Source organism: Hyperoodon ampullatus (genome assembly GCF_949752795.1).
Source record: "Hyperoodon ampullatus genome assembly, chromosome: 11".
Classification (NCBI taxonomy): Eukaryota; Metazoa; Chordata; class Mammalia; order Artiodactyla; family Ziphiidae; genus Hyperoodon; species Hyperoodon ampullatus.
The window spans coordinates 37,659,108-37,684,706 of NC_136924.1; the positions used below are offsets into that span (position 1 = coordinate 37,659,108).

Below are 25,599 nucleotides of genomic sequence, written 5' to 3' on the forward strand. Positions count from 1 at the left end.
GGACCCCAGGTACCAAGGCCTTGAGAATAGCCCACTTTAGGTGAAAAGCTTCTCAAGTCTCCGCTGCTGCTACACATGACTTTATTTGTGAAGCCCTGGGCACAGCCCAGACACACGAAGAGTATGAGGGGAAGCACAGGTGTCACAGGGCATGCCCAGCCCCCACCCAGCCCCTGCCCCAGGTCCTTAAGGGTGCCCAAGATGCAGCTCTGGCATCAGTGGGCCCTGGCCCTGCCCTCCCAGGCTGGAGAACAGGTTTGGGCCTGCCCAGATGCCCCCTCCAGCTCAGCCCACAGGCCTGTCATAGACACCTCCACAGCCAAAGAGCCCACTGGACACGGAGCCAGCACCATCCAGGCAAGTCCAGCTCCTAGACCCTAGTGTCTGCCCACTGGCTTCTCTTCCTGTCCACACGGTGTGGGTGCCAGGGTCTTGCCCTATGCTCGCGGCCCCACGCGCAGCAGTCTCTGGCCTTCAGGCTGAGGGCTCAGCACAGCGTGGGTGGATGGTAGGAAGAGTGGTGGCTGCAGGACCAGGACTGGGCGACAGGAAGCAGAGGCAGCCATCGAGTGAGCAGCCCGAGGCACGGCAGGAAACACCCAGCCATAACACAGAGGGAACAGCACACGGACAGCAACACCCCAGGCTTTGGTGCAGCCCCAGAGGATAAGGAAGGCGAGGTGGGTGGGGACAGCCACCAGGGCCTGGCGCCTGCGGCACAGATCAGCACAGCGTCCTCACATGGCGGCGAGTTTAATGGCAGAGCAGCCTGCAGCCCTTCTGCCTGGGGGCCAGCTCCCCTCCAGCGGGACCAGGGCCAGTCCAGCAGGGAGACATTAAAAATCCGAACCCCGACACGAAGCACACACCTGCACATACGCCGCACCAACACACATACTCAGGAGACACGACACACGCGACAAAGACCCTCCCTGTTGCTGGCCAGAGTCCTTCCTCTGAGTCCCTTCCCAAGGCACCGGTCCAGGCCGAGGGATGGGGAGAGACCCGATTTGCGTCTAGACCTTGTAGAGCGTCTGCAGTAGATTGTGGCGGGCAAAGGAGCAGGATTCCAGGGCGCCGTTGGGCCTGCAGGGAAAGAAGGGTCAGCAGGTGGGGCCAGGAAGCTCAGGCTACAGCAGGGCCAGCTTCCCAACTGTGGAGATGGAGTGGGGGCCGTTTTTGAGGTCAAAATATACGCCAGACTCCACTGTTCTCATTTTCACAGTGACTTTGCAAGGGAGACGGTAGCTCCCACCTTCTGCAGGTGGGGGTAGGTGGGGCTAAGAGGGGCGGGTGATACACCCGAGGCCACACGGCCTAGAGCTGGCCAGAACACAGGTCCGCCAAGCTGGGAGGGAACCTGGGCCTCTGCTCTCCACCAGACAGGCTCTCCGAGGCCTCTCCAGTGCGCACAGGGCCAGGGAGCCCTCAGCAGCCACTAGTGCATGTGTAGGAGTGGACCACAGGAGACCCACCTGGGCCCCTACGAGTGACAGGTTACCATCAAGATCATTAGTCTCAGTGCAGAGAGAGAAACTGGTGAAAGATGCTCAGGGGGATGGGTGAGCCTGTGGTGCAGCCAGGACTGAAGCCCACAGACACCTTAACTGGTCCCGTCTGGGCTTGGATCCCAGATCACTGGGCTGGGACTTGAGGGAAGGGGGCATGCATATCACTCCACCGTAGCTCAGTCACCCCTGAGGCCTGGGGGGAGCTCTTACCAAGCCCCCCTCTTTTAAAGTGGAATAGACTGAGGCCTGCACTGGAAGGCAGGCAACAAGCCAGGAGGAGGCAGCCTGTCAACTGACCATCAAGGGCGAGGGTGTCTTCTGGGGGGTCCATGCCCAGCCCAAGGGCCACACAGGGGATGACGGGAATGCAGAGGGAACAGTCCCAACCAGGGGTTGGAAGGAGACAGGGGGAGCCGGGCTTCGTCAGGGGCTGGCAGGCGGGGGCTAGGGCCACCATGTGGGGACACCCCAGACAGCCCGAGCGAAGGCCCACGGGTTGAAGCAACATCTCCTGCAGAGGGAACAGGTGCGGGGAGAGTGCACCTCACTGAGGGGAGGCCAGGCTGCAGCCAGCACGAGATCCAGGACCAGGGTTTGGACTTGCCCTGGACTCCGGCAGAGGAGCAGCTGCAGTGCAAGGGGCGGTTTGGGTGGGGGGAGTGTGGTGGTAGAGAGGGGGGCAGACACGGCGAGGGAGTCAGGCCCAACTAAGGAGGCACTGCTATGCACACGGAACTAAGAGATGTCAGGTGGCAAAGAGGCCGAGGTGCCAACTAGGTCCTGGGGGACCGGCGCTTGCCCCTCACCCCCCACCCCAGGCGGGCTGCCCCACGACACTTCGTCACACGCTCTAAGCACCCTGACTGATGGTCTGGACCCACCGATGTTACATGTCCCCCAAGGCGCGGGCACCTCCTTTCTCCTACACCCCCTCCCACTTTCCCCCAAGGCGCTGGATTCACCGCCAGCGTGGCTGGTCAGAGCTCTAGGAGACAACCTCACCCACCCCTTGGTTGAGCAAATGGGGAGACTGAGGCCTGGGGATGGTCGGACCTCAGGTGGGGGCCACACAGGGCCTCAGTGAGGATGGGGACAAGCCTCCCAACCTGCCCCTGATGGGCCCTGAGGTCTGGAGGCTCCTTTTTACTCGACTGTGGCCAGCGCCCCACCATTCCCAGGACGCTCCAGGATGAGGCCAAGGTTTCGTGTGTCTGGGCACTTGGCGTCCCCAGGAGAGGGGCCTGCAGCTGTGGAAGGCCGAGTGGGCAGGCCCCTTCGGCCTAGGTAGCTGAGGGGATGAACGCAGAACTGCTCCGAGAGACGCTGCCGGGTACAGGACCTGCATCAGCAGCACGACCGTGGGCCAACGCCTCCTTTGACCCGGAGCTCGCTTCCTCGTCTGCAAGATGGAGCCAGTGCACGTCCCCTGTCTCTCTCAGGGAGACACTGTCCCCGAGCCCTGTGTCCTCAGCTGGGCACAGGGGTGGTGAGACTCAAACACAGATGCCGAGAGCCTGAGAGGTGTGAGGGCCTCTGACACGCCCCAGTCACCAGGCCAGGGAAGCCTCAGCTGACCAGAGGCCTGCACGCGTGGTCACCGGCCGTGGGAGCTGACGAGGGCACACTCACTTGGTCACGAATGCCAGCAACAGAGGGGCAAGGGCCTTGGGGAAGTACTCCTGCTGCACCATGTGACTCAGCGCCATCAGGGGGCCGTGCAGGTTGGTGATGGCCTTGATCTTGTCTTCACTCTGCAAGGGGGACACACAGCAGAAGGCAGGGTGAGCTTCAAAAGGTCACCCGGGGGACCCCGGGTCTCCACCACCCAGGCCCTGCTGACAGCCGCACGGCCAAGGTCAAGCTGAATCCTAAATCCTGTCACGAAGGCCGAGGCTACTTAAGCAGACCCAGGCCTGGGGACAGTGTGGGTGACAGGTCCCGGCAGGACTCGAGGTGCGGGATGATGCAGCCTCTGGTGCACCCCAGCCCCCGCCCCCCCGGGGCCCGCGCTCCTTCCAGCGCACCTTGAGCAGCCCCATGTGGATGAGGAGCCTGGTGAGGAAGGCATTGGAGTTGAAGGAGGATGAGCTGAAGGCCTTCTTCATCAAGGTATCTGCAAGGCAGAAGCAGCAAAGAGGCCTAAGGGCCCGCAGCCCCCGAGCACACAGGCTGGGCCCTGTCTCCTATGCTCATCAGGAGGTGAACATGGGGGGTGGGATGTGGACACAGGTGGCAGACTGAGGGGACAGCTAGCACCAGGCAAAGGGCTCCACCTGCCAGCTGTGATACCCTGGCCCTTCTCTGTCCTGGCCTCACAGATAAGACGGGCTTGGGCAGAGATAAGTGAGGCAGATCACCGCTGGGGGAGGTTTCAGCCATTTTGGGGGTGGCGGAGGGGGAATGGATGGGAAGGGAGGGGGGAGGCATGGCCAAGGGCCCGCAGGGACTGCCTGGGCCCCCGCTTCCGAGCGAGCGAGGCTGTTCTGGGAAACCGAATTCAGGTAACCCATTCCCACAAACGCCCACGGTGGGGCGGGGCTCTCAGGGAGCAGACACGGAGACTCCCACCCCCACCCCACCCAGCCTCCCCTCCCACGGACCCTCCCGCCTCAGTGTCACCCACAACCCTGGAGAAAGCCTCCCACGTGTTTCCACTCCCTTCTACCCTTTCCCTCCCCCCTCTGCCTGCCCAACCTGGCCACACTAGAGATCCTGGGAAGCCTTGGGAAAGATGTGGGGAAAGCAGGGGGACCTCCAGGTGGAGGGGACTGTGTGTGCACAGGCTCAGAGGTGGGGCCAAGGGCTCGGCTCTCATCACCCCTCCTCTGAGAGGTCTGACCTTCCTGCGGAGGGCGCCACCTGGCCCGAGTTCTCACCATATAGAACTGTATGGCTTTGGGAAAGGCCTCAGTTTCCCCATCTGCAAAAAACAGAGAGGCGAGCACCCGGCCGGCTCTACGGCAAGAACCCAGTGGAAGAGCAGGTGAGAGGAGAATGTTCCGACCCGAGCCCCGGGGCAGCGAAAGGCAGGAGCCACGCGGGCCCCACCCACCCCACGTACCTACTGCATCCTGCACCGCCGACCTCACTGTGGCTTCGTCCTTGAACACAGAGGACACCTTCAGGAAAGCAGAGACCACCTTCTCCGGATCAGATGTGTCAGTCTGAGGACACAGGAGACAATGGCTGGTCACCAGGGGTGAGAGCCCCAGGGCCCTGGCACACAGTGGGGATGTGCCTGTGGCTAGAGGAGGCCTTGGCAAGAAATGGGCCTTCAGTAGGCAAGGACAGGTCCTGCCTCGCCCCACGCTGTTCCCTCAGAGCCTGGCATGGGCCCGGCCACAGCAGGTGTGCACAAACACTGAGAGAATTCACATTAAAAATCATTATCCCTGTGACCCAGCAATCCCCTTCCTGCAATCTAACCTGATGAAATAATCCAGAATGCAAACGATACTTAACACGCAAGGAAACTTACCTCAATTTCACTGACAACAGAGAAAAGTGGAAATAATATGAATCCACAGAAACAGTGGATGGCTTAAGTGCGACATCCACTCACTGAGATAAAGAGCACGAGAAGAGTTTTACTGACACAGGAAAATGATGAATGGTATTAAGTGAAAAGGTGGGCCACACGGACGTTTGCATCATATAATCTCATTTATCATGGGGGAAAAAAATAAGAGTACAGAAAAATATAAGCGGGAGATAAAAAGCAAAAATATCAAGCCAGCTCTGCGAGTGGCCCCTTTTATTTCTCTGTACAGACATACCTCAGAGATACTGCGGGTTTGGCTCCAGACCACAGCAATAAAGCAAATACCGCAATAAAGCGATTCGTGTGAATTTTTTGTTTCCTAGTGCGTTATTTAAGTCTGTTAAGTGTGCAACAGCATCAAGTCTAAAAAAGCCACATACATGATTTAAAAACACTGTATGACTGAAACATGCTAACTGTCACCTGAGCCTTCAGCAAGTCATAATCTTTTTGTTGGTGGAGGGTATGAAATACTGTGAGAATTACCAAAATGTGACATTATCTAGAGACATAAAGTGAGCAAATGCTGTTGGAACAATGGCACCAACAGACGTGCTCGACACAGGGTAGCCACAAACCTTCAATTTGCAAAAAACGCAGTAACCGTGAAGCACAATAAAACAAGACGTGCCTGTTTTTATCATTTAACCTCTTTAAGCCTCAGTTTTCTCGTCTGTAAAATAAGAGTGGAAGGGTCTACATTCCAGGTTGCCAAGAAGGTTAGATAAAATCATGCCCAAGTATTCAGAGCAGCAGCCAGCAGACAGGAGGTGCTCGATAACTGTCTCAGAATGAGTGAACTAACGACCCAACCAACGAACAAGTGAGGCTGGAGCAAGAACACAAGTAGACTGGGACCTGCACAGGGGCCTGGGGCAGGACAGCTGTTCTAGAAGCAGCTGGTCCTACAGAACACACAGAGGGAAGCCTAGGTGTGTGTGCTCACATGAGAGTCCTGGGAAGATTCCCGAATTCCAGTCATCACTGAGGTGCCACAGGCTTACCCTTCCTCGCAGCCCAAGTGTGTTCGCAGTGGGCGCAGACATCCGCAACCACTGGTCACATCCATTTACACGTGTGTGTGTGTGTGTGTTACAAAAAAACAACACGTGGTAGTCCCCACCCCCCACGTCGACAGTGCCCCGCCCCCCCCAAAACCCATGCTCTGCCTGAACCTTTGCTCTGGCAGCTCCGGAAGCCAAGGCCGGAGCAGGTTTGGCGTCGGAAGCGCTGTTACCTGTTGGGCTATCAGCACGGAACTCTTGGGGCCGAGGCGCAGCAGCTTCTCCGGGGAGGGGAAGGCCAGGAAGGTGGAGACGTCTGCAGGAGGCAGGGAGGACAGGACAGGAGCTGGTTCCTGGGGGACAGGTGGCACAGGTGGCTCTGTAGAGGTCCAGATCCAGACTCCTTACCCAGAACATACGCCCCTCATGCAGACCAGTCAAGGCTCAGAGTCCAGAATTCCCCAAAGTTCCCCAAGGGTGGGGTGCCCACAGATGCTGGCCCTGGTCGGCTCCTTGTGTAGGAGCCTCTGGGGTCGGGGCAAGCCACCTCCCTCAGACTCCAAGAGCCTGGTGCAGCCAAGTGGATCCTCGCCATGATGTATGATGCTGCAGAAATGACTCCAGGGCTAAAGTGGCCTCACCAGGAACTAGAGTCTCAGCCCGGGTAAGCACTGCTGGCGAGCACCAGAGGGGCCCAAAGAACTAAAGACGCCCAGCCATTTATGGAACTGCTTCCATAAAACTGGACAATAAGCCAAATTCAACCGCTGTTGAATGTGTCCAACCCAAAGTCCTCCCGAAGCTTTATTTGGGAACCTCTGAGGGAACAGATGTGGCAGCCCTGAGTCCACCAGCCTCCCGGCCAGGAAAGGAACACCAAGTGTCCGAGCTGAGTCACCGAGCCAGCCAGTCTCTGGAATGGGGGCCATCCTTATGGGTCACCAAGATGGGTAGGAAAAAAACTTCTAGTTATGCTTGTTTTTTACCCTATTCTTTTAGAAATACTTCTATACCCCCAGCACAGTGGAAAATCCACGTACAACTTTACAGGTGGCCGTCTGTATCCACGGATTCAACCAGCTGCGGATCGCGCAGCACTGCAGTACACAGTCACTGACCGCATGTAATGTAGCAGCGTCACGTGTGTTATAATTTATAAATGAATAAACACAACTAGACTGAGGTACATACAAATACAACTACGTTGGAATGATTTCCTCTTTCCACAAGGAGTGTGCAGTCAAAACTAGTTTGCAGTCACTGCCTAAGAGGATCCCACACCCGTGACCCCTGTGAAAAATGTCTCAAGATTTCACGCTTGGGGCACCAGGGCTCTGATGTGGCAAACACGGAACTCACCCCACTGTCAGGATCCAGCATCTTCCTGGGCGGCGTGATCGACTGCTCCCTTCGCTCTTCCTGCTGAGGCTCCTCCTCTTCCTCCTCCTCTTCCTCCTCCTCCTCTTCTCCTTCCTCATCCTCGTCCTCATCCTCGTCATCCTCACCCTCATCATCACTGCAGAGGAGAGGGTTGGCTAAAGCAGACCCTCCCTGCCCAGTGGCCCACGATGGCTCTGAGAACCCAAAGGCCCCAGCCAGGCAGGAGCCTGCACAGCACAAGGGGAGCAGCTGCCGCCAGGGAGCAGAGTCAGAGTCACCAGGGAGCCCATCCCTCCTTGCTCATCACCCAGGGAAGCCCACGCTGCGGACAAGGACGACCTCGATCTCGTCCCTGTCCCAAAGAAACCCACAGTCCCACTGGGGAGACAGAGAAAAGGAAGAACACCGCCTGTCACAGCTGGGGCCCACAGCCTGGCAGGAACACTGCGCAGGCCGAGATGCCCGGGACTGTACCACCCACATCTCGCTGACCACAGGAACCTATGGTTAAGGACGAGGGAGGGGGCTGCCCTGCCTCTGAGGAAGGCTGTTCCATGTCCCCTGGACTGGGAGCCCCTTGAGCCCACCTTGGGCTAGCTCCTAGCAGCGGCACTGGGCCTGGCCCTGAGGGACATAAGCGAGGACCTGACAAGTGAATGAAGCCAACGCAGAGATTGGAGAGGCAGGCGGAGATGGGTGATGACGGCTGAACCAACTCCCATCCCGATGGAGGAGGCAGCCCCCCACCACCTCACCCCCAGCCTCCGCGAACCCAGGAAGCCCCGCTTGCCTGCGTCAATCTCCTCCTACAGTCAAGCTCTAAGCCCGGTTTCAGGGACAATGCCGAGCCCCCCCGACCACTACCACTCGTCACCACCTCACTGCTGCCCCACCTTGCCCGTCACATCACCTGGATGATCAAAGGTCATCCCTTCAGAGGCCTCCCCAACTCACCCACTGCAAAGGGTGACCGATCTCAGCCCCCATTTGTCCCTCTGCTAAACATGTGATAACTTGATTATTCTGTCTCACTCCTTGATCCCTCGCCCACGGCAACGAGGTCTCATGAGTCAGAAACCTTGGCTGTCTGTCATATCCCTGATGCCCAACACAGTGCCTGGCACATCACAGGGACTCAACCAACGTTTTCTGAATGAATAAAAGTAGTAACAAAGGAGCCACTGATCCAGATTCCCTACCTGAGGGACGCCAGCACCTTGGCCATGCTGAAGCCATCCAGCACTTCCTGGAGTTGCTCACAGCCTTCTTCTCCCAGGGTGTTGCCTGCTCTCAGGGGAGGGGACAGAGGGTCAGGACGGGGGCCGGGGCCTGCCCGGCAGGCCTGGGCCGAGGCCACCACCCCTATTACCATTGAGGTCCAGTTTCTCCAGCTCCACCTTGTCAGCCACGGCCTCAGCAACAGACAGAGCAGCATCTCTCTTGATTTCACAGAATGACAAGTTCAGCTCCTAAAAAATAATGGGAAGGGGTGGAGGCGGATGACAGAAACACGGGCTGGGAGGCCTGCCACTACTCTGAAGCCTCCGTTTCCCCCTAGTGAGAGCGCAGTATACTCCGCTATATTGCAATGACCTGCACCACTCTCCTCTTCCTTTTTGAGAAATGAGATTGCAGCTCAGAGGGGTGAAGAGACTTGCACGGAGTCACAGGCGGAGGGTGTAGAAGAAGCGGGCTATCAACCCAGGCCACCTGCCTTTGAAGGCTACAACCCTGCCACCTCCCCCAACAGCTGCTCTGCCCGTGCAGCTGTCACCCCGAGCGCAGGGCAGCCTGGACCCCAGAGGGAGGAGGCAGCCAGCCAGCCAGCACCTTCAGCTTCGGCAGGCCCCCGTGGACGGCGTCTGCGATGGCCACGGCGCCCTTGGAGCGCACCAAGCAGTCCCCGAAGTTGATCACCTCCACCTGCCGCAAGGTCTTCAGTGTCTGCGGGAAGGGAGGACCAGGGTGAGGGCCCTCCTCGAGCTGGTGCCACACCCCATATTGGTCATCACACCCTGTCCCTTCTGTACCCAGTCTGGTGGACTCATCAGCTCTTCTTGTTGCCCCCAGGTGGCCTCCTGGCCTCTGGCTAAGCCCCCTTCGTGGCTCCCCGTTACTCATGGGAGCACGTCGCAAGGAGTCAGCAAGGCCACAAGGTCTTGCCTTCCCCCTCCAGCTCCTCCAGCCCTCCAGCACACCTCGAACACTGGCCTGTTCACACCAGGCCCAATGGAGCACGGCTCCTCCCATCTCTGGGCCTCCCCACGTACTGCCAACCCCTCTGCCTGAAACACCCCTCCCGCCTTCCTTGTCCAAAGTCCACTTGTCCTGGAGAACTCAGCCAAAATGTGACCTCCTCCGGGAAGCCTGCCCTGCACCTGACTGGAACTTCCTGTGTGCTTCCCAACCCTTGCACACATCTCTGCTAACACCCCACGGCAGGCCTACTAGACTCCTGTGGGGTCATGGGACACCCGGCCAGCCACTGTGCTCACGGCCCTGTGCTGTTGCTGATTAGCTACTTCCTCCCCTCCTCGAATTAGGGGTCCTTGAAGGCAGAGTCTTTGACTCAACTCTATGTAGCCTGCACTTGGTACAGGGCTGGGCGCTAGACAGGGGCTCAATAAACAGCTGACGAAAGAATCAGTGAGGAAACAGGCTGAAGCAGCCTCCAAGTGGCCTCTGAGAACAAAACCAGCGCCGACAGCCAGGGTTGCATGAAGGCAGCTTAGGATGTGGCAGTATGGACACGCAGAGCTGCCCGAAAGGGCACAGGCTAGCTTGTGACATACTCCCCGCTCTGGAGATGTTCTCATGGCTGAACCCATGGGATACACACCAGGTGGGTGGGTAGTGGGGAGAGCAGCCACCTGCCGATGGGTCCACCATAAAGGCAGCAGCCAGACCGTCTCCAGGGCCTGCTCTGGCCCGGCCGCACCCCCTCACCTTGGCCATGGCCATGGCACCCTTCTCGGTGAAGGTGTTGTCGTTCAGGTTGATGACCCGCAGCAGGGGGTTGATGGCGAAAGCCTGGGCCAGGGCAGTGACACCGGGGTGATTGATCCCGTTCTGTGGCATGTGGACCTCCTCCAGAGTCCCGATGATCTGTGAGGGGCAGGAGGGAGACAGGTGGGCCCCCGAGGAAGGGGGACAGCCCCAGGCAGGAGGGCAGCACTACACATCAGACACCAGAGGGACTTGCCCGTTTGGGGCATGTTTGGGGCATGATGGCAAAGCACGCTTCGGGGCATGACCGCTTCTGATCCTCTCCACAACTTCACAAGGGAGACCTACCTGGGATTAGGATCACCGCTAGGTAAGAGATGACTAGGCATCAGAGGGTCTACGTAACCTGCCCAGGGTCACTCAGCTCTGAGCTCAGGTGTCTTAGTCTGGTACCTCCTGCACTGTGGGGACCCTGGGCTCTGGCCTGACAGTCAGCCCTGGCTCTGCTCTATGTAACGTAGCTCTGCTTGGCCTTTCTCTCTTGGGGCCCTACTGCCTTATTTACACAATATGACTGGCATCCCACACACCACGTCCTTTTCTGGGGGTGAGGAGGGTCTTTCCTCTCTCACTCTGGCTTTTGACACCTCCTTTTCTCTGCCTGGAACGCTCTGTCTCCTTATTTTGTTGGCATTTTCTTGATAGGCTGACTCCTTATGCATTCAACAGCTCTCATTTTGGATGCCTCCTCCCCCCAGGACAACTTCCTGAATTAACCCCCCAGCACAATCCAAGGCTCTTCCTCTCTGCCCCCAGAGCACCTCATCCTTCCTCTGTCATGGCATTTATCACTCTGGAGTAGCGAAGCCACCTTCTCGTCTGCACCCCAACAGCCCCCAAGAGCTCAAGGAGAGGCCCACGTCCCAATCTCCACTGCTACCCGGGACTGAGGACAGGCGGGCATAACTCCGTACCCAGGCACCTTCTGTTGTCTCTGGGCGCCCAGCACAGCATGGGGGTTCACAAATAAATACAGGCAGCCCAACTGAGGCACATTCTAAGTCAGGGCCTCTTAATATTTTCTGTGCCATGGACCCGTCGGGCAATCTGGGAAAGCCCCAGGGCTCCCCTCCTCAGGCTGATTTTAAATTTTAAGTTAAATTATAGGATAACAAATTCATTTGGAAGACAATTATCAAAATATTAAGAGAAGCTGCCCAAATACGTGCTGTAGTAATATATGTACCTCTTAAGGCAATGAATAACAAGACCTAGGTGTACCATCACTGTGACCTTAATGTACGAGAAACAAAATTTCTATCTATCTCTAACAACTATTACTTGACAGGAAAGTATCTGTGATTTCTCCTGGTAACAAAGTTACAGGAATTTCTAAAGCTGCTGAGGTTTACTGTCTATATTCACAGTGGAAGGTAACACTGTATTTAACTCTGGTAACAATAACAATCATGCAATTTTCCCCCAGCCATGTTCAAAGACTCCCTGAATTCTACCCACAGACCAGTGGGATCCCATGGACCCAAGTTAAGCGCCCCCCTGCTTCTAAGAGCACCGAGGACACCTGCTGAAGGCCTGGCACGACGACGATGTACCCCGTCCCAGCACATGGAGGACAGCGACCAAGGGAAGGGGTGCAGAGAGGGCATAATCTTTAATGTCACCGTTGTCTATGAGGTAACCAGGCCACTCCAGCTACAGAGGAAGAGGCAGAAGCCCCTTGCAGCCAGGGGTCCAGTGAGACACAAGGCCCTTCTCCCCTGCAACGTCCACTCTCTTGAGGCAGGTGGAGTGCCGGAAGCAGCAGGACCACGGGGGATGCTGCTCTGGCCTGAGCATGGTTAATGCTGCTAGAATATCGTCTGCCAAAGGAAATGCTTAAATTAAGAGAAGCGGGAGATAGACCCCAAATTTCCTAGCCCATGGGGCAGGTGCGGCCCTCTCACTAGCAGAGACTCAGCAGTGTCCTGGGCCCGCTGGGAGGAGCGAGGGCAAAGCAGAGGGAGCAGCGGGGACAAGGACACCCAGGGGCGCCTCATCCGGCCGTGGCTCCTGTTCCTGCCCTCCCCGCTGGCTCAAGGGCAAGTCGGATGGGCTCCACAGGCAGAAACCACTCACCCCAAAAGCCTCTGCTAAGGCAGTGGCTCCATCGTTCTCCAGACGGTTTCTGCCAGCCACGAAGACCTTCAGGGCCAGCGGCTTGCCTTGGGCACTGGATTTCCGATGACACTCAGTCAGAGCTGCTGCCAGGATCTGGGGGGGAAAGGCAAGGGGCCCGGGCCTAAGGCAGGAGGCCCTGGTCTTCAACAAGCCATGAAACCCAAGGGTGGTGGACACGGGGACAAAGAGCTGCTCAGCAACACAGAGGTCATACCTCACCCGCGCCCAGCACCTTGCAGGGACAAGGGCTTTGACATCCACCACTGTGTCTGCATGTCCCGTCACCCCATGGGGTTTAGCCCCACAACAGAGATGGGGAGCCTGAACCCGGGAGAAGGGAGACACCAACACTGAGTGGCCAACCTTAAGACAGGTCCTGGGGAAGGGGCTTCACAGCTCGCTTTACTGTCAGAAGCCCTCTGTCAGGTGGGGACCATCGCGATTCCCACTCTCCAGCTGAAGAAGCTCAGGCTCAGAGAGCGACAGAAACTCTCCTACAGTCACTAAGCAAGTGGCAGACTCTGCACAGAACCCAAATCTTCCAGGTCTTCCAGCATCTCTTCCACGCTCCACGATGCCTAAGGGGAGCCGGCCGAGTAGAGCAGGGCCCCGCCGCACCCATCTGACACACACCCGTGCTCAGGCCAGCCACACGGCAGGGGCTCAGCTGCTGGGGGTGAAACCCTAAAATCTGGTTTGCCCTGACCTTGGGGTGGTGCCAGGAGGTAGCCTCTCTCCCGTGACACCAACAGAGCAGGAGTTTAAAAATGCTGTCGGGTGCTGGGTTGGAACTGGAGAGACCAGGGTAAATAAGACATCGAAGATTCAGGGGAAGTGCAGCAGAAGCGAAATAACGTTTACAGAGCACCTACTAGGTCTGGAGCACCCTCGGCAAAGGTACTTCCACGCCTTGTTTCAACCTGAAAACGGGCCTGGGAGGCAGGTGGAACTGGCCTTACTCTATGACAAGGAAGCCGAGGCTCAGGGGGAGGCACATGAACTGGCTGAGCTCCCAGAGCAAATACGCAGAGGAGCTGCGACCGGCAGCTGGGTCAGTTTGCCTGCACACAGCTCTGTTCTTGGGGCACATACAGGACATGGGACACCACCAGCCTGACTCCGTGATGGTGGTGGGTCACGCGTGTGCTCAGGGCAGAGACTGCCGACTTCTGCTGTAGACCAGCCTCAAGGAATCTTTGCAGAGGTGGCTCTCCCAGCACATCCCACTCTGGGCTGGGCTGGACCTGTCTTCGGTGCTGATGCAAACATTTTTATGTCTTAACACATACAGCCTATTGCCCCCTAGATCGGAGGAGCGCTGGCTGAGATGGGTGCACGAGCGTGACCTGCCCCCACTCCTGCGGGCAGGAGACAGGCCATCTGCAGGGGAGGCCCTTCTGGCTCCTCAGCCTGGGCCACCGCGAGCATCACATAGGTGGCGCCTCTTGCTGCTCTGAGCAGCCATGTGGATGCAGGTTCAAATCCCACATCCGTCCCACACTAGGTACATCATCTGGGGTGCTCAACCCAACATCTCTAAGCTCAAGTGTTAGTTATCTGAAAACCTGGGGACAGCGTCACCCACCTTTCAGTACGGGTGAGAGAATTAAGGTAACACATCTTCAAAGAGAAGATGTCTCCGTTCACTGTCTGTTCCTATGTCCTGGCCCTTTGCTCCTTTTGGTCAGAACGTGAGGGAAGGAGGACGGGAATGCAGATTGGTGCTCAGCCTTTCTAGAATCTGGGCCTAAAGCAGCCAGAATGGACCAAGAAGAGAATAAACAGGGCTGGCCTCCCTAGGTGCCTTTCTACATGGACCAGCCTGACTTGCTGGCAGGATGGGGGAGGCACCCTGGGCAAGGTCCTGGCAGGAACAAAGGTGAGCTGTGCCCAGGCCTCCCAGACTGGTTTCTCTTTCTGGGCTCCCTCTCCCATATGCACACGCCAGGGCTTACATGGCTCTGCCAGCTGTTCTGAGGGCACAGCAGGTCTAGTGATGCCCAAGCCCTGCATTCTGCAGAGCCAGCAGGTCGGAGCACGTATGCAATACTGCCTATGTGTTGCCAAGGCAACACAAGAACTGAGGATGGTTGCTTGGCAACCCCACACTCACAGACTCCATCTCCTCTCCCCACTGGCCACAAGCTGCTGCCTTTGAGGCCCTTCTCCTTTGAAGAGAAAAACAATAGGCCAACCATCCCAGACGGTGGGTGGCCAAGGGCACATACTTCAGATGGACACAAATGTAGCAGGGGACTGGGCAGGGAGGGAGGCGGAGGACAATGGGGATGCGGGGAAGGGGGTTGCTGCACCCACCTTGCCGCCACCGATGCCCATGCCACAGTTGTTGAGCTTGAGCTCGTGCAGGGTGAAGCAGGTGGAGCTCTTGAGCAGGGCTTCGAAGCCTCGCACGCCGTCGGGCCCGAACGCGTTGTCACTCAGGTCCAGCTCCACCAGCTGGGCCCCGGCTGTGATGAGTCCCTCCCCGAGTGAGATCTGGGCACAGAGGGAGCTCATGTCCGTTTCACAGACACGGACCAGGTGCTGCGTCTATGCCAGGCCCCCCCTGCCCTCAGGGGGCACCCAGGCTGGTGGGGAACTGGCAGAGACACAGACCATTTCATTATAGAGCTGATCATGTTATATCAGACTGAAAACCCTACAGAGGGCTCTTAAATCACCCAAATCAATGTATTTAACCTGCCCGCTAACCCCAGCCTCCCCTGGTTCTCGTCCACCCTTTGAGGCTGGTATCTAACTGGAGCAGCTCTCCAGGGGCTTCCTAAATCCCCCACCCAGGGAGCCCGCCCTCCAGGGCCTCCATGGGGACACCTGTCACACCCTGGATGACCCTTAATTGTCTGCTGGACTGAACTGCTTTGGAAATGAGGTTGGTGCCCAGGCATCTCAGGAGCACCAGTGCCGGCTAGATAAACGGAGGCCTGAGAAGGCAGCGCTGGCACATGGACAATCGTGCAACAACTGACCACGAACCTTGCCCCGAGGACACTCTGTGCTAGGAGGATACACTGAGAGGCTGCCCGCTGCCAGCCCTGCCCCCTTCCCTGGAGCCATGTTCTGTCCTGTGACCCCTCCCATCCCTCCCACAAGAGCGCCTGTGCACACACAGGCTGGGAGCTCCACCCAAGAGGAGCTGAGCCCCAGGAATGGGGAAATGGAAAACAGGCAGAGGGAAGCCACCCACGAAGAGAACCAAAGCAAAAAGAGTGGTATCAAATGTAAACTAGATAGCTAGTGGGAAGCAGCCGCATAGCACAGGGAGATCAGCTCTGTGCTCTGTGACCACCTAGAGGGGTGGGATAGGGAGGGTGGGAGGGAGACGCAAGAGGGAGGAGATATGGGGATATATGTATATGTATAGCTGGTTCACTTTGTTATACAGCAGAAACTAACACCCCATTGTAAAGCAGTTATACTCCAATAAAGATGTTAAAAAAAAAAAAAAAAAAAGAGTGGTATCGGAGAAAGGGAGGGGCTGGAGGGAGACGGGGCAGCCAAGGCAGCCTGTGTGCAGAATGAGGTCGAGAGGGACCACAGGGTGCAGGGGAGGGAGGGGCCAGGACGAGAGGGGTAATCATGTAGGGAGTGAGGTCCATGCTGCTTGCAGGGGAAACCACTAAGCTCAAGAGTGAACCCTGGGAAGTCTCTGCTGTACTTCCTGTCACCGGGCCGCCCTGTCTCACAGGGACTCTGAGTCCTCACTTCCTGGCTCCTGCTCGTCAGGACACAGGCGGAGGCTGTGCTCGCCTGGCTGCCATTTCAGCATCACAGGCACCCACAGGGCACTCAGTCTCTGGAAAGAAGAGGCCGTGAGAAAAAGTCCTGGGAAGTGCTAAAGGGGTCCCTGCAGCCAGCAGCACGAGCAGAGGCCCCATTCACTCACCAGGGCGGGTGGGATCTCACAGCGCAGCCTCCCCGTGAACATGTCGCTCCAGTGGCATCGCTTTGGAAAGAGGAAGAAAACAGTTAGCTGAAACCCTTGGAGGTGGCCTTCGGGCAGCCCCTTGTCTCCATAGACTTGGATTACTGAGCACAACAAGACTGCTGAATTTGGGTGAAAAGTGGGACCGGCTCTGACCGAAGCTGATAGGACCTGGCAGCCCCTAAGGACCATGGGGGAATCAGCAGAAGTGTCAGGAAAATGTGCCATCTGTCCAACCCTCTGGTTCTCCAAGAGGGAAATCAGGCTGACAGGGAAGGGACTGGCCCCAGGCCCCCTGGCAGGGCAGCGGCAGGACCAGGAATAAGACACCAGACTCCTGGCCCAGTGCTCCTGCCCAGTGCTCGTTTCCCACACTGTGTGGGCCACAGCGACATGATTTTGGGCGGTGGAGGAACAGGAAAGGAAACAATACAGGACCCAGCAGTGAGGAAGTTACTGTCTTTTTCTTTTTTTAAAAATTTATTTATGTTGGGCTTCCCTGGTGGCGCAGTGGTTAAGAATCCGCCTGCCAATGCAGGGGACACGGGTTCAGGCCCTGGTCTGGGAAGATCCCACATGCCGCAGAGCAACTAAGCCCATGTGCCACAACTACTGAGACTGTGCTCTAGAGCCTGTGAGCCACAACTACTGAACCTGTGCGCCACAACTACTGAAGCCCGCACGCCTAGAGCCTGTGCTTTGCAACAAGAGAAGCCACCATGATGAGAAGCCCATGCACTGCAACGAAGAGTAGCCCCCGCTCGCTACAAGTAGAGAAAGCCTGCGCGCAGCAACGAAGACCCAACGCAGCCAAAAATAAATAAAATAAAAAATTTAAAAAAAAAATTATTTATTTATTTATTTATTTATTTGGCTGCATTGGGTCTTTGTTGCTGCGCGCGGGCTTTCTCTAGTTGCGGTGAGCGGGGGCTACTCTTGTGTTGCAGTGCATGGGCTTTTCAACGCGGTGGCTTCTCTTGTTGCGGGGTGCGGGCTTCAGTAGTTGTGGCACATGGGCTTAGTTGCTTCTCAGCATGTGGGATCTTTCAGAACCAGGGCTCGAACCCGTGTCCCCTGCATTTGCAGGCGGATTCTTAATGACTGCACCACCAGGGAAGTCCCGGAAGTTACTCTCTTTTCAAGTCTCTTTTCAACCCTCCTGACCACCTCTAGAAGGAAGGCTCGGTTTGGGGCTGGTGGGTCTCACCCACCTCCCCACTTCCAGCTCATCTGCCTTTCTAACGAAGGGACAGCAGGCTTCAGGCTCAGAGTCTCTGGATGGCAACGGCCTCAAACTAGAATTTAATAATACTCTTTTATTTCCTTTATGGTAAGGGATGCCATTTTCCAGTTATAGAAGGGATCATGTTTGCTTTTAAATTACTTCAAAATGAGCTGATTTAAAGGAAATAGTAGGTAAATGTCACAAAGGTAGCAGCCACATGACTGGGTCATGTATCATGCTGGTCAGCAGAGTTGAGGCTCCAAGCTCACAGCCCTAATCTCTAACTCTGGTTGCTGTGTCCACCAAAGTATCAACTCTGGCAGCTTTAGCCTTTCCTGGGCCAAACCTGGAAATCATGGGACACAGGACAAGCAACCTTCCCCTGAAACCCAGTCCTTAAAATGTATGAACTAAACCCAACCTTAAGTACAAGAGAAGTTGATTTTTGAAGTAGAATTCTCACATCCTCCAATAATGCGAATCACTAACATACCTAGAGGCATTCTATATGGGTCTGTTCAGTGAGTTACACCTGCACACAGGTGCGCAGGGTCAGAACAGGTAGCCACAGCCTGAGCCCCTCCCAACAGACAGGGGCATCTCATCCTGAAGCTTCCCCAACCCAACTCTGATGGGCTGAGGTCAGCATGGGGCTCTGGGGCACAAGGCTGGCTTCTAATCCTGACTTAGCTGATGCAGGCCTGCCACTCCCTGTCTCTGACCCCTTGTATCTTATCTTTGAAATAGGCTTTAGGCCTCAATGATCTCCAAGTGGGCAGCAGAGCAGTCAAGAGACTGGGCTGGTATCTGGGCTGCAATCCTGAGATGTGTGACCCTGGACCACACTTTCCTCATCTGTCAAGACCTAACTTGTACACATGCTGCAAGAGTGGAAATAGCAACTTATCTCGCATCAGTACTGTGGCCAGAACAGCACCGGTGTCAAGGGCAGCTCTGGCCCTGCCGCTGCTCCCACCCTGGGCTCCTTCCAGCACTGAAGCAGGCTTGAGACACGACATGGGGTGATTCAAGGCCCTGGGTCTACACAGGGTGACAAGATGCATGCGGTATTCCCACGGCTCAAGCTCTCTCACTACATGAGCCTGCATGTGGCCACCATGGCAACCTCTCAGGGAGGAAAAACTTCTTTGCATAAAGGAGCCCAGTCTCAGAGCTGAGTCCAATGCAAGGGTTCGTAATACAGCAAATAAGGTGGTGGCGCTGGGGCTTGAACCCAGGTCCTTGGATGCCAAAGCTCAGCTGCTGCGGCCTCCATGCCCGGGCCACCTCTCCTCCGTTCCTGTCCTTCACAGGTCACTGAGGAGAGCTGAGTTCTTTCATAGGAAGATGTCCCAGCTTATGCTCAGGACAGGAGGCCCTGGGCAGGAGAGCAGAGCCAGTCCTGCCTTGGCTGTCTGTTAACCTGACCGTGATCTTCCTGAGGGAAACAAACATCAAGGGTCACTCTGACAACGAGCTCGGGGCCCTCCCTGGACAAATCCACTCCGCTTCCTCTCATGGCCCCGGCCCTGTATGCCTCCCCTTTCAGAAAGCACAGCTGTGCCACGGAAGGCGCATCGGACTTGGAAACGGGAATACGGCTCAACCACTGACCAGTGGCAAGATCCTGGGCTGTTTGCTCAGCGCCCCTGAGCCTCAGTTCCCTTAACTCACAAAATGGACTTGAGCCGCCTTGAGGGTTAATGACACATGTAGAAGAGCTCAGCACAAGCCTAGCCTTGTACATACAAAGAGAGCCACTTCCAGCCTGTAAAGCAGGTCTCTCTCCCTCATGGCTCTTCAGAGGCTTTGATAAGCTAATACACACTGGGATTCCTGCGAAGGGGAGCAAGCAGCGACAGCCTCCGGACGGAGCGAACACCTGATACCCCACTTTTCTCACGGAGCTTCCCGAAGGACCGGTGTTCAGGGGAACCCGCTTTGGGACACACCAGAATAGAAGAATCTTTGTGTCGGCCAAGGAGGGGCACCTTCAAGAACAAACTTGCCATCCGGCTGTGAGGGGGACTGTTAGGAGCTTTCCAACCACCGCAGCATCTGACCTGAAGTCTGGCCATTTCTGCCTAACACGAGACTCCTTCACGGGGCAAGCTTTGCTCTGGAGCTCCCCGCTGGGCAGGCTGAGCGTCCATCAGAACAGCTTCCGAACCCAAGGCTCCTGTCCTCCTCCCAGGTGCCAGATCCGCGTCGGCAGCGGAAGGCTCTCGCTGTCCGGTTCTGAGCCTTCCTCTTTATCTTTCACACGTTACCCAATAAACCTCTTACCCGCCTAACACCATCTCAGGGTCTGTTACTGCAGGGCCCAAACAGACACATCACACAGGCAGAGGGCCCCGGCCAGTGCTCTGTTCTGGGGAGGCCAGGGCAAGAGGAGCTGTCCGAGGTGATCACCCACAGGGACCCAGGACGGTCTTGCACACAGGCATCGGCCGTGGGGCTGTGAGCGGAGGCTTGTCCCCAACCAGTCTGGGCCTACTCGCCCTGCAGACCTCACCTTCAACTCCGACTTCTTCTCCAAGGCCTTGGCGATGACCCTGGCTGCTTCCACGCCCACCGTGTTGCCCTCCAGGCGCAAGGCCTCTAAGCCGTCGAAATCTTCAATCTCCTTAATCACCTCTTTGGCTGCCCAGGACCAAAAAAACAGAACCTTAGACTTCTGGAGCCACGAACGGCAGAGGCAGGAGCTGAGGCCCAGCGACTACCTCGTCACTCACAACTCCAAGGGCTATGGTGCACCTACTGGGTGCCAGACCCTGGCTCACCAGGGAGACTTGGACAGGCTCACAGTCTAGCAGGGGACATGGCTACACAGAAAATCCCTCTCTAATGAGTGTTAAAACAAAGCAGGTATGAAAGGCTTGGGAGCCAAGGGAAAAGAGGAACTGGCTGGTTCGGGTGAAGAAGGTGCTAGGGACACCTTGTGGGTTGTGTGTGTGTAGCCTGCCAAGAAGGGGAGTACACCAGGCCAAGTAGGGAAACGGCACAAGTCAGAGGCCAGCAGGCACGATGGCACACATGCTTTCATGGTGAAATGACTCACGTGTGGGGTGCTCATTACTGTCCTGTTTCATTATGATGAAAAATTCCATACAACCTAAATGTCCATCAGCAGAGGACAGGTTAATTCACTGGGATACGTGATATAAATAGTTACACTGATGTCCTTGTGAATGGCGACACAGGTGATTACCTGACTTGGAAAATAATCATGTTATAGTGGTAAGTGAAAAATTAGGTTATCCAGTGGTGTTTGGTCTGATCACACTTTAAAAATGTTGTATGCATTCTCACACGCACACACTGAGGTCCAGAAACCAAATGTTAAAGGGGTTATTTCCAGGTGGTGGGATTCTGAGTGAAATCTGTGTTTTTCCAGCACCTGCTCAATATATTCTCAATGCATCAGGTTAGACAGCAGCTTTTAAAGTATCTGTAATTATGATCTCAATTACTTTAAGAAAAAAAAAGAGGAACTCAGCTATATGTTTAGAAAAAAAACAAAAGACCAGAGAAAATGCATGAAAATTAAAAGTAGTTATATCCCTGGGCTGTGTTATAATGAAGATATGGTTTTTCGTCCTTCTTTCGATGCTTCCGTATTCTATAATGAGCATGTATTAATTTTACAATCTGAAAAAAGCACGCAGGTTACACGAAAGACAAATCTAGTTTGGCTGGCACAGGATGGAGCAGGTGACGTGGTAGGGAAGAGACAGAGGAGTGTGAGAGAAGAGGAGAACACACAACCGGAGGGTTGTCGGAAAGCCTGTGACTTGCAGCCCATAAGGGGCTCCCTGAGAAGCCTCCGCACGCGCCTACCCACCCTCGCCTCCGTGCAGCAGCACTTCCTCAGAAACCCTTGCCACCTGCCAACAACCAGGCTTCACAGCCTCTGATGTCCCACCTGCAGCCTGCTACAATTTTACACTCATCTGAATGGTTACTTTTTTTTTTTTTAGTTCCCCGGACCAGGAGTTGAACCCACCCAGGCCCTCAGCAGTGAAAACGAGGAGGCCGACCAGGGAACTCCCGTGACTTGATCGTTATACCATCTTCCTTACTGGGTCATGAGTTTGTGAAGAAAGGGACTCGCTTTGCCTCTGCTCGCTACCACCACATCTAAAGGTACTTACTGTTAGGTCTAGTCCACAGCTGAGTGAACTGAGATACAGAGAGGGTACAGAAATGCCTACTAAGGTCACACGGCCAGACGGCAGTGACCAGCACTCGTTTCACAACAAGAAAGACTGGACCGGTATGAGCCTCCCATTTTCTAGAAAGGAAAGCTGAGGCTCCAAGGAACTAAACCACTCTGCCCAGGAGTTCAGGGAAAACGGCAGAGCTGAGCTTCAGACTGGTTTTCCAAAACTGAACCTACGTGCTGCTCCCCAAAGCCTTGCTTCTGCAAAACCAAGGACTTTATGCAGGGCCCTGGCGGAGAAGTCCCCGAACCTCTCTCTCTGCTCTGGAGCTGCAATTCCAGAGCCCCAGGTGCCCAGGCCTCCCCTGCAGCTGGCACTCGGGGCAAGGGCTGGCGTGGCCTCTCAGCCCTTTGGAAGATTCACTCCCAAAGGGAGTCCCCGTAGCATCCAGGGAATGGCCAGGTCACCAGGAGAAAGGATGGCTGCTCAAGGGAATGTTTACACCATTCTTAGAAGGCAGGCAACAGAGATGCCAGGGCTCCAAGGGGAGCCATGTAAGTGACACAGGTACAGAGATCCGAAGGTACTGCGCTTGCCACAAGTTTAGCCTGGGGAGAGTCACAAGTACAGAGTGAGCGTGGAAGGAAAAGCACCAAAACTGGAAGAGCAGGGACAGAACAGGGTGGGGGTCACAGCTGAGTTGCCTCTCTCACTTGATATTCAACCCATAACTCTGTTTAAACTCAAAAACAGGTGAGGGATGGGCCCCAACCATCCCTGAATAACCACCGACTGTCATGAGGCTGCATGGAAGGGATCTGTCTTTTCAGCCTCTACTGCCTCACAAAGTAACAAGTTCCAGGTACACCGCTATGTAAGGTAGCAAGGCCTTTCTTTGGTCCTTAAATGACTTACTAGGGAGAGAAAAGGTCCTTGTTCTAATCATCAGCTTCACGGCCTCCCCTCACAGGCCCCTGCCCTCCCCGGACCTCACCCGCTCACTCCCAGCCCAGATAGAGGCCCTTTCCGGGCCCACGATTAGGCCACCAGGCACCTCAGTGCAGCATTCAAGGGCCTCTGCCCTGGGCTCCCGATGAGATTCTGACTTCTCTTCTCTCAAGCCCACCCTATGTGTCTCAGCTCCTGGGCCAACTCACGTGCAGTGCCCTTTCTCTTTCAAATACCCACCTCATCCATGGAATGACTTCCTGTGCCCTCCTAAGCTAAAAGTGATCCCTTTCCTCGACCTTACTTCCCAGAGCTTTCTGTTCATGTCTCTCAGAGCATGTTTCACCTTCTCCCTCCTGTTAGTTGTCTGGGTACCTCATTCCTACTTCAGGTAAGGAGCTCCTGAGAGGCCATGGCTATAAGCTGGCCATCCCTGATGACCTCCAAAAGGGGAGGCAGCACATCCAGCCTGAGCTAGTGAAGTGGTGATGTGCATGGATTTTAGGACCAGACAAACTTAATTTTCTTCCCAGCTCCACTACTTCTAGCTGGGCCTTAGGAATGTCACATCACCTCCTTAAGCCTCAATTTTCCAATCTGCAATATGGGATGAAACCTACCTCAAGGCCTTTTGGGGGGGATAAACTGAGATACTCTTTGTATGGCACTTAAGACTGCCTGACATAGTGTTAATGACTAGTGTTTAATAGTAAATTCATGTTTACTGAGCTGAGCTGAACATCTACTGAGAAACACCAGAACGGGGATGCGGCTGGACCTCTGATAAAATCCCAGCTCTACTATTTACCAGCTGTATGACCTTGGGTAAGTTACTGAAGTCTCCCAAGTCCTTTTCTCCTTATTTATAAAATGGCAACATTTTTACCTCCCTCCCTCAGGGATGATGCAAGGATCAAAAGTGACAAAGCACAGGGAGAAACTCTAAATTTTAAGGCCCTACAGAGACATTAGGAACATGCATCACCACACTTCCAGCAACCCAAGGACTCAAGCAGTCTCTGACCCGGCAGAGCGGAGCACGCCTGCCTGCACACCATGACAACCAGGCAAGTCCAGACCAGTTTCCCTGGTTGGGCCAGAACCTCAAGAGGCCTTGTAAGTACTGACGTAGGTGCCTTTACTTCCAGATGCCAGGGGATTCAGGGTTGATCAGTGTCAGCCATGCCTTGGCTGGGGATGCTAAGACAGGGTCTGCCTTCCGATTCCTAGTTCTCTCCAGTCCTAATGCCTGTTCAGTCAGGAGCATCCATCCCTCTCCCAGGGCCATTCAGCTGCATGGACTAGACCTCCCAAGAGGGCCTGGATTGTTTTTTTAATGTAGCTCCATGAGGGCCTCAGCTCTGGGGAAGGTTAACAACTAGTCCCAGACCAGCTCTGGATCATGGGGGTGAAGGTGGGGCTGGATCTGAAGTAAGAAGTCAGGGCTGTATCTTGGGACTGCCGCTAACTGTGGTCCCTCATTGCCTACTATCCCTTCCAAGAGATAAAGGGGCCCTTCCCACCTTGCCAGCCTGAGCTGTCACCAGCAGGGATGCCCACCATGTGCTCATGGGCAAATCATCTTTGAGCCTCACTGTGCTAGGACAAATTGTGTGATAATGAAGCTAAACCGGCCTGACAAGTGGGAACAGTAAGCACTCACTCGCTGGGCCAGTCCGCACGGGAACTCACCATCTTCTGCAGTGTTGAGTTTGAGGCTCTTGCCCTTGAAACTCAGCTGTCCCCCGGCCACCTGGGTTTTGGCTAGCGTCTCTGCCAGCTTGGCAATGTCTTCAGAGGCCATGCTGGCCACGCTGGTGGGCTCCCCTGGAAATCTGCAACCTGAGGAGGTCAAAGTTCATTAAGAGACAGGATTCTCTGGGTGCCTCCGAGTTGGGGAGGGCAGGATAGGACATCAGCCATTTCAGCTACCTGACCCCACCTCCCCCTGCTAAGGAAATCCCAAGCACTAAACCACTGGGAGAAATGAAAATAGCATTTGGGAAGGAACAGTTCTAAAAAGGTGGAGGTTTCAGCCTCTTAAGAGTTACCATCTCACTACAAGTCCTCCTCTGCCCAACTGCCCTAGCTGGACACCAAGCAAAGCCATGTGAGTTGACTATTTCTTGGGTCCCCAGTGAATGGCAGTCAAGTCCCAGTCTGACGGCTACACAGAGTCTACCCAAAGCACACACAGCTGCCTGATCACCTTGGCTGCTCTCTGTTTGAGAGTCCCATTCCTCAAACGGGACATAGATGGCTATGGGATCCAGGTCATCCATCCCAAAGAATGCCCCACCACCTACGGTGGCATGGCTCTGGCGGTGGGGCACGAGGGTCAGCCCACTGCACGTATGGTTTCAGCCTTGGCCAGGAGACTGGGCAGCCCATGGTGGCCAGACTTCAAGGGTTCCTAGAAGACCAGAAGTCTCTACGTCACAACAACCATTACAACAGACCAAGGACAGACTTGCTGAAAAAAGGAGCTTCCAGCCTGAAGTTCAGCAGACTGGCAGAAAGCATCACTACATTTCCCCAAAGAGGAATGACAGGTAATCAGGGAAGAACGAGGATATGTAGTGTCTCAGACAGTGATAAGAAAAAAATAAACAGGGAAAGAGGTAAGGAGTTTTGTTTTCTTTTGGGGGGGGGGCTGCCATCTAAAATAGAATGGTTAGAGAAGGTATTATTAATAGAAAAACAAAGACTTGAAGGATATCTGGGATTGGGTCATGCAGATATCTGGGGGAAGAGCATTCT

At 55.5% G+C, this 25,599-nt stretch overlaps 1 protein-coding gene across 1 annotated transcript; it reads right to left on the minus strand.

The window, feature by feature from the left end:
* Window positions 1-737: 737 nt before the first annotated feature.
* On the minus strand, window positions 738-24,658 carry RANGAP1 (Ran GTPase activating protein 1). Its single transcript, XM_079715159.1, has 15 exons — window positions 24,532-24,658; window positions 20,244-20,371; window positions 16,465-16,524; window positions 14,877-15,056; window positions 12,519-12,653; window positions 10,383-10,541; window positions 9,267-9,380; window positions 8,806-8,905; window positions 8,636-8,720; window positions 7,416-7,572; window positions 6,290-6,409; window positions 4,573-4,675; window positions 3,536-3,624; window positions 3,141-3,262; window positions 738-1,086 (listed from the first exon to the last, which is right to left on the minus strand). Exons 1-15 carry the CDS (start codon window positions 24,641-24,643, stop codon window positions 1,017-1,019), a joined length of 1,734 nt encoding a protein of 577 aa, XP_079571285.1. The 5' UTR covers window positions 24,644-24,658; the 3' UTR covers window positions 738-1,016.
* Between the last annotated feature and the right edge of the window lie 941 nt (window positions 24,659-25,599).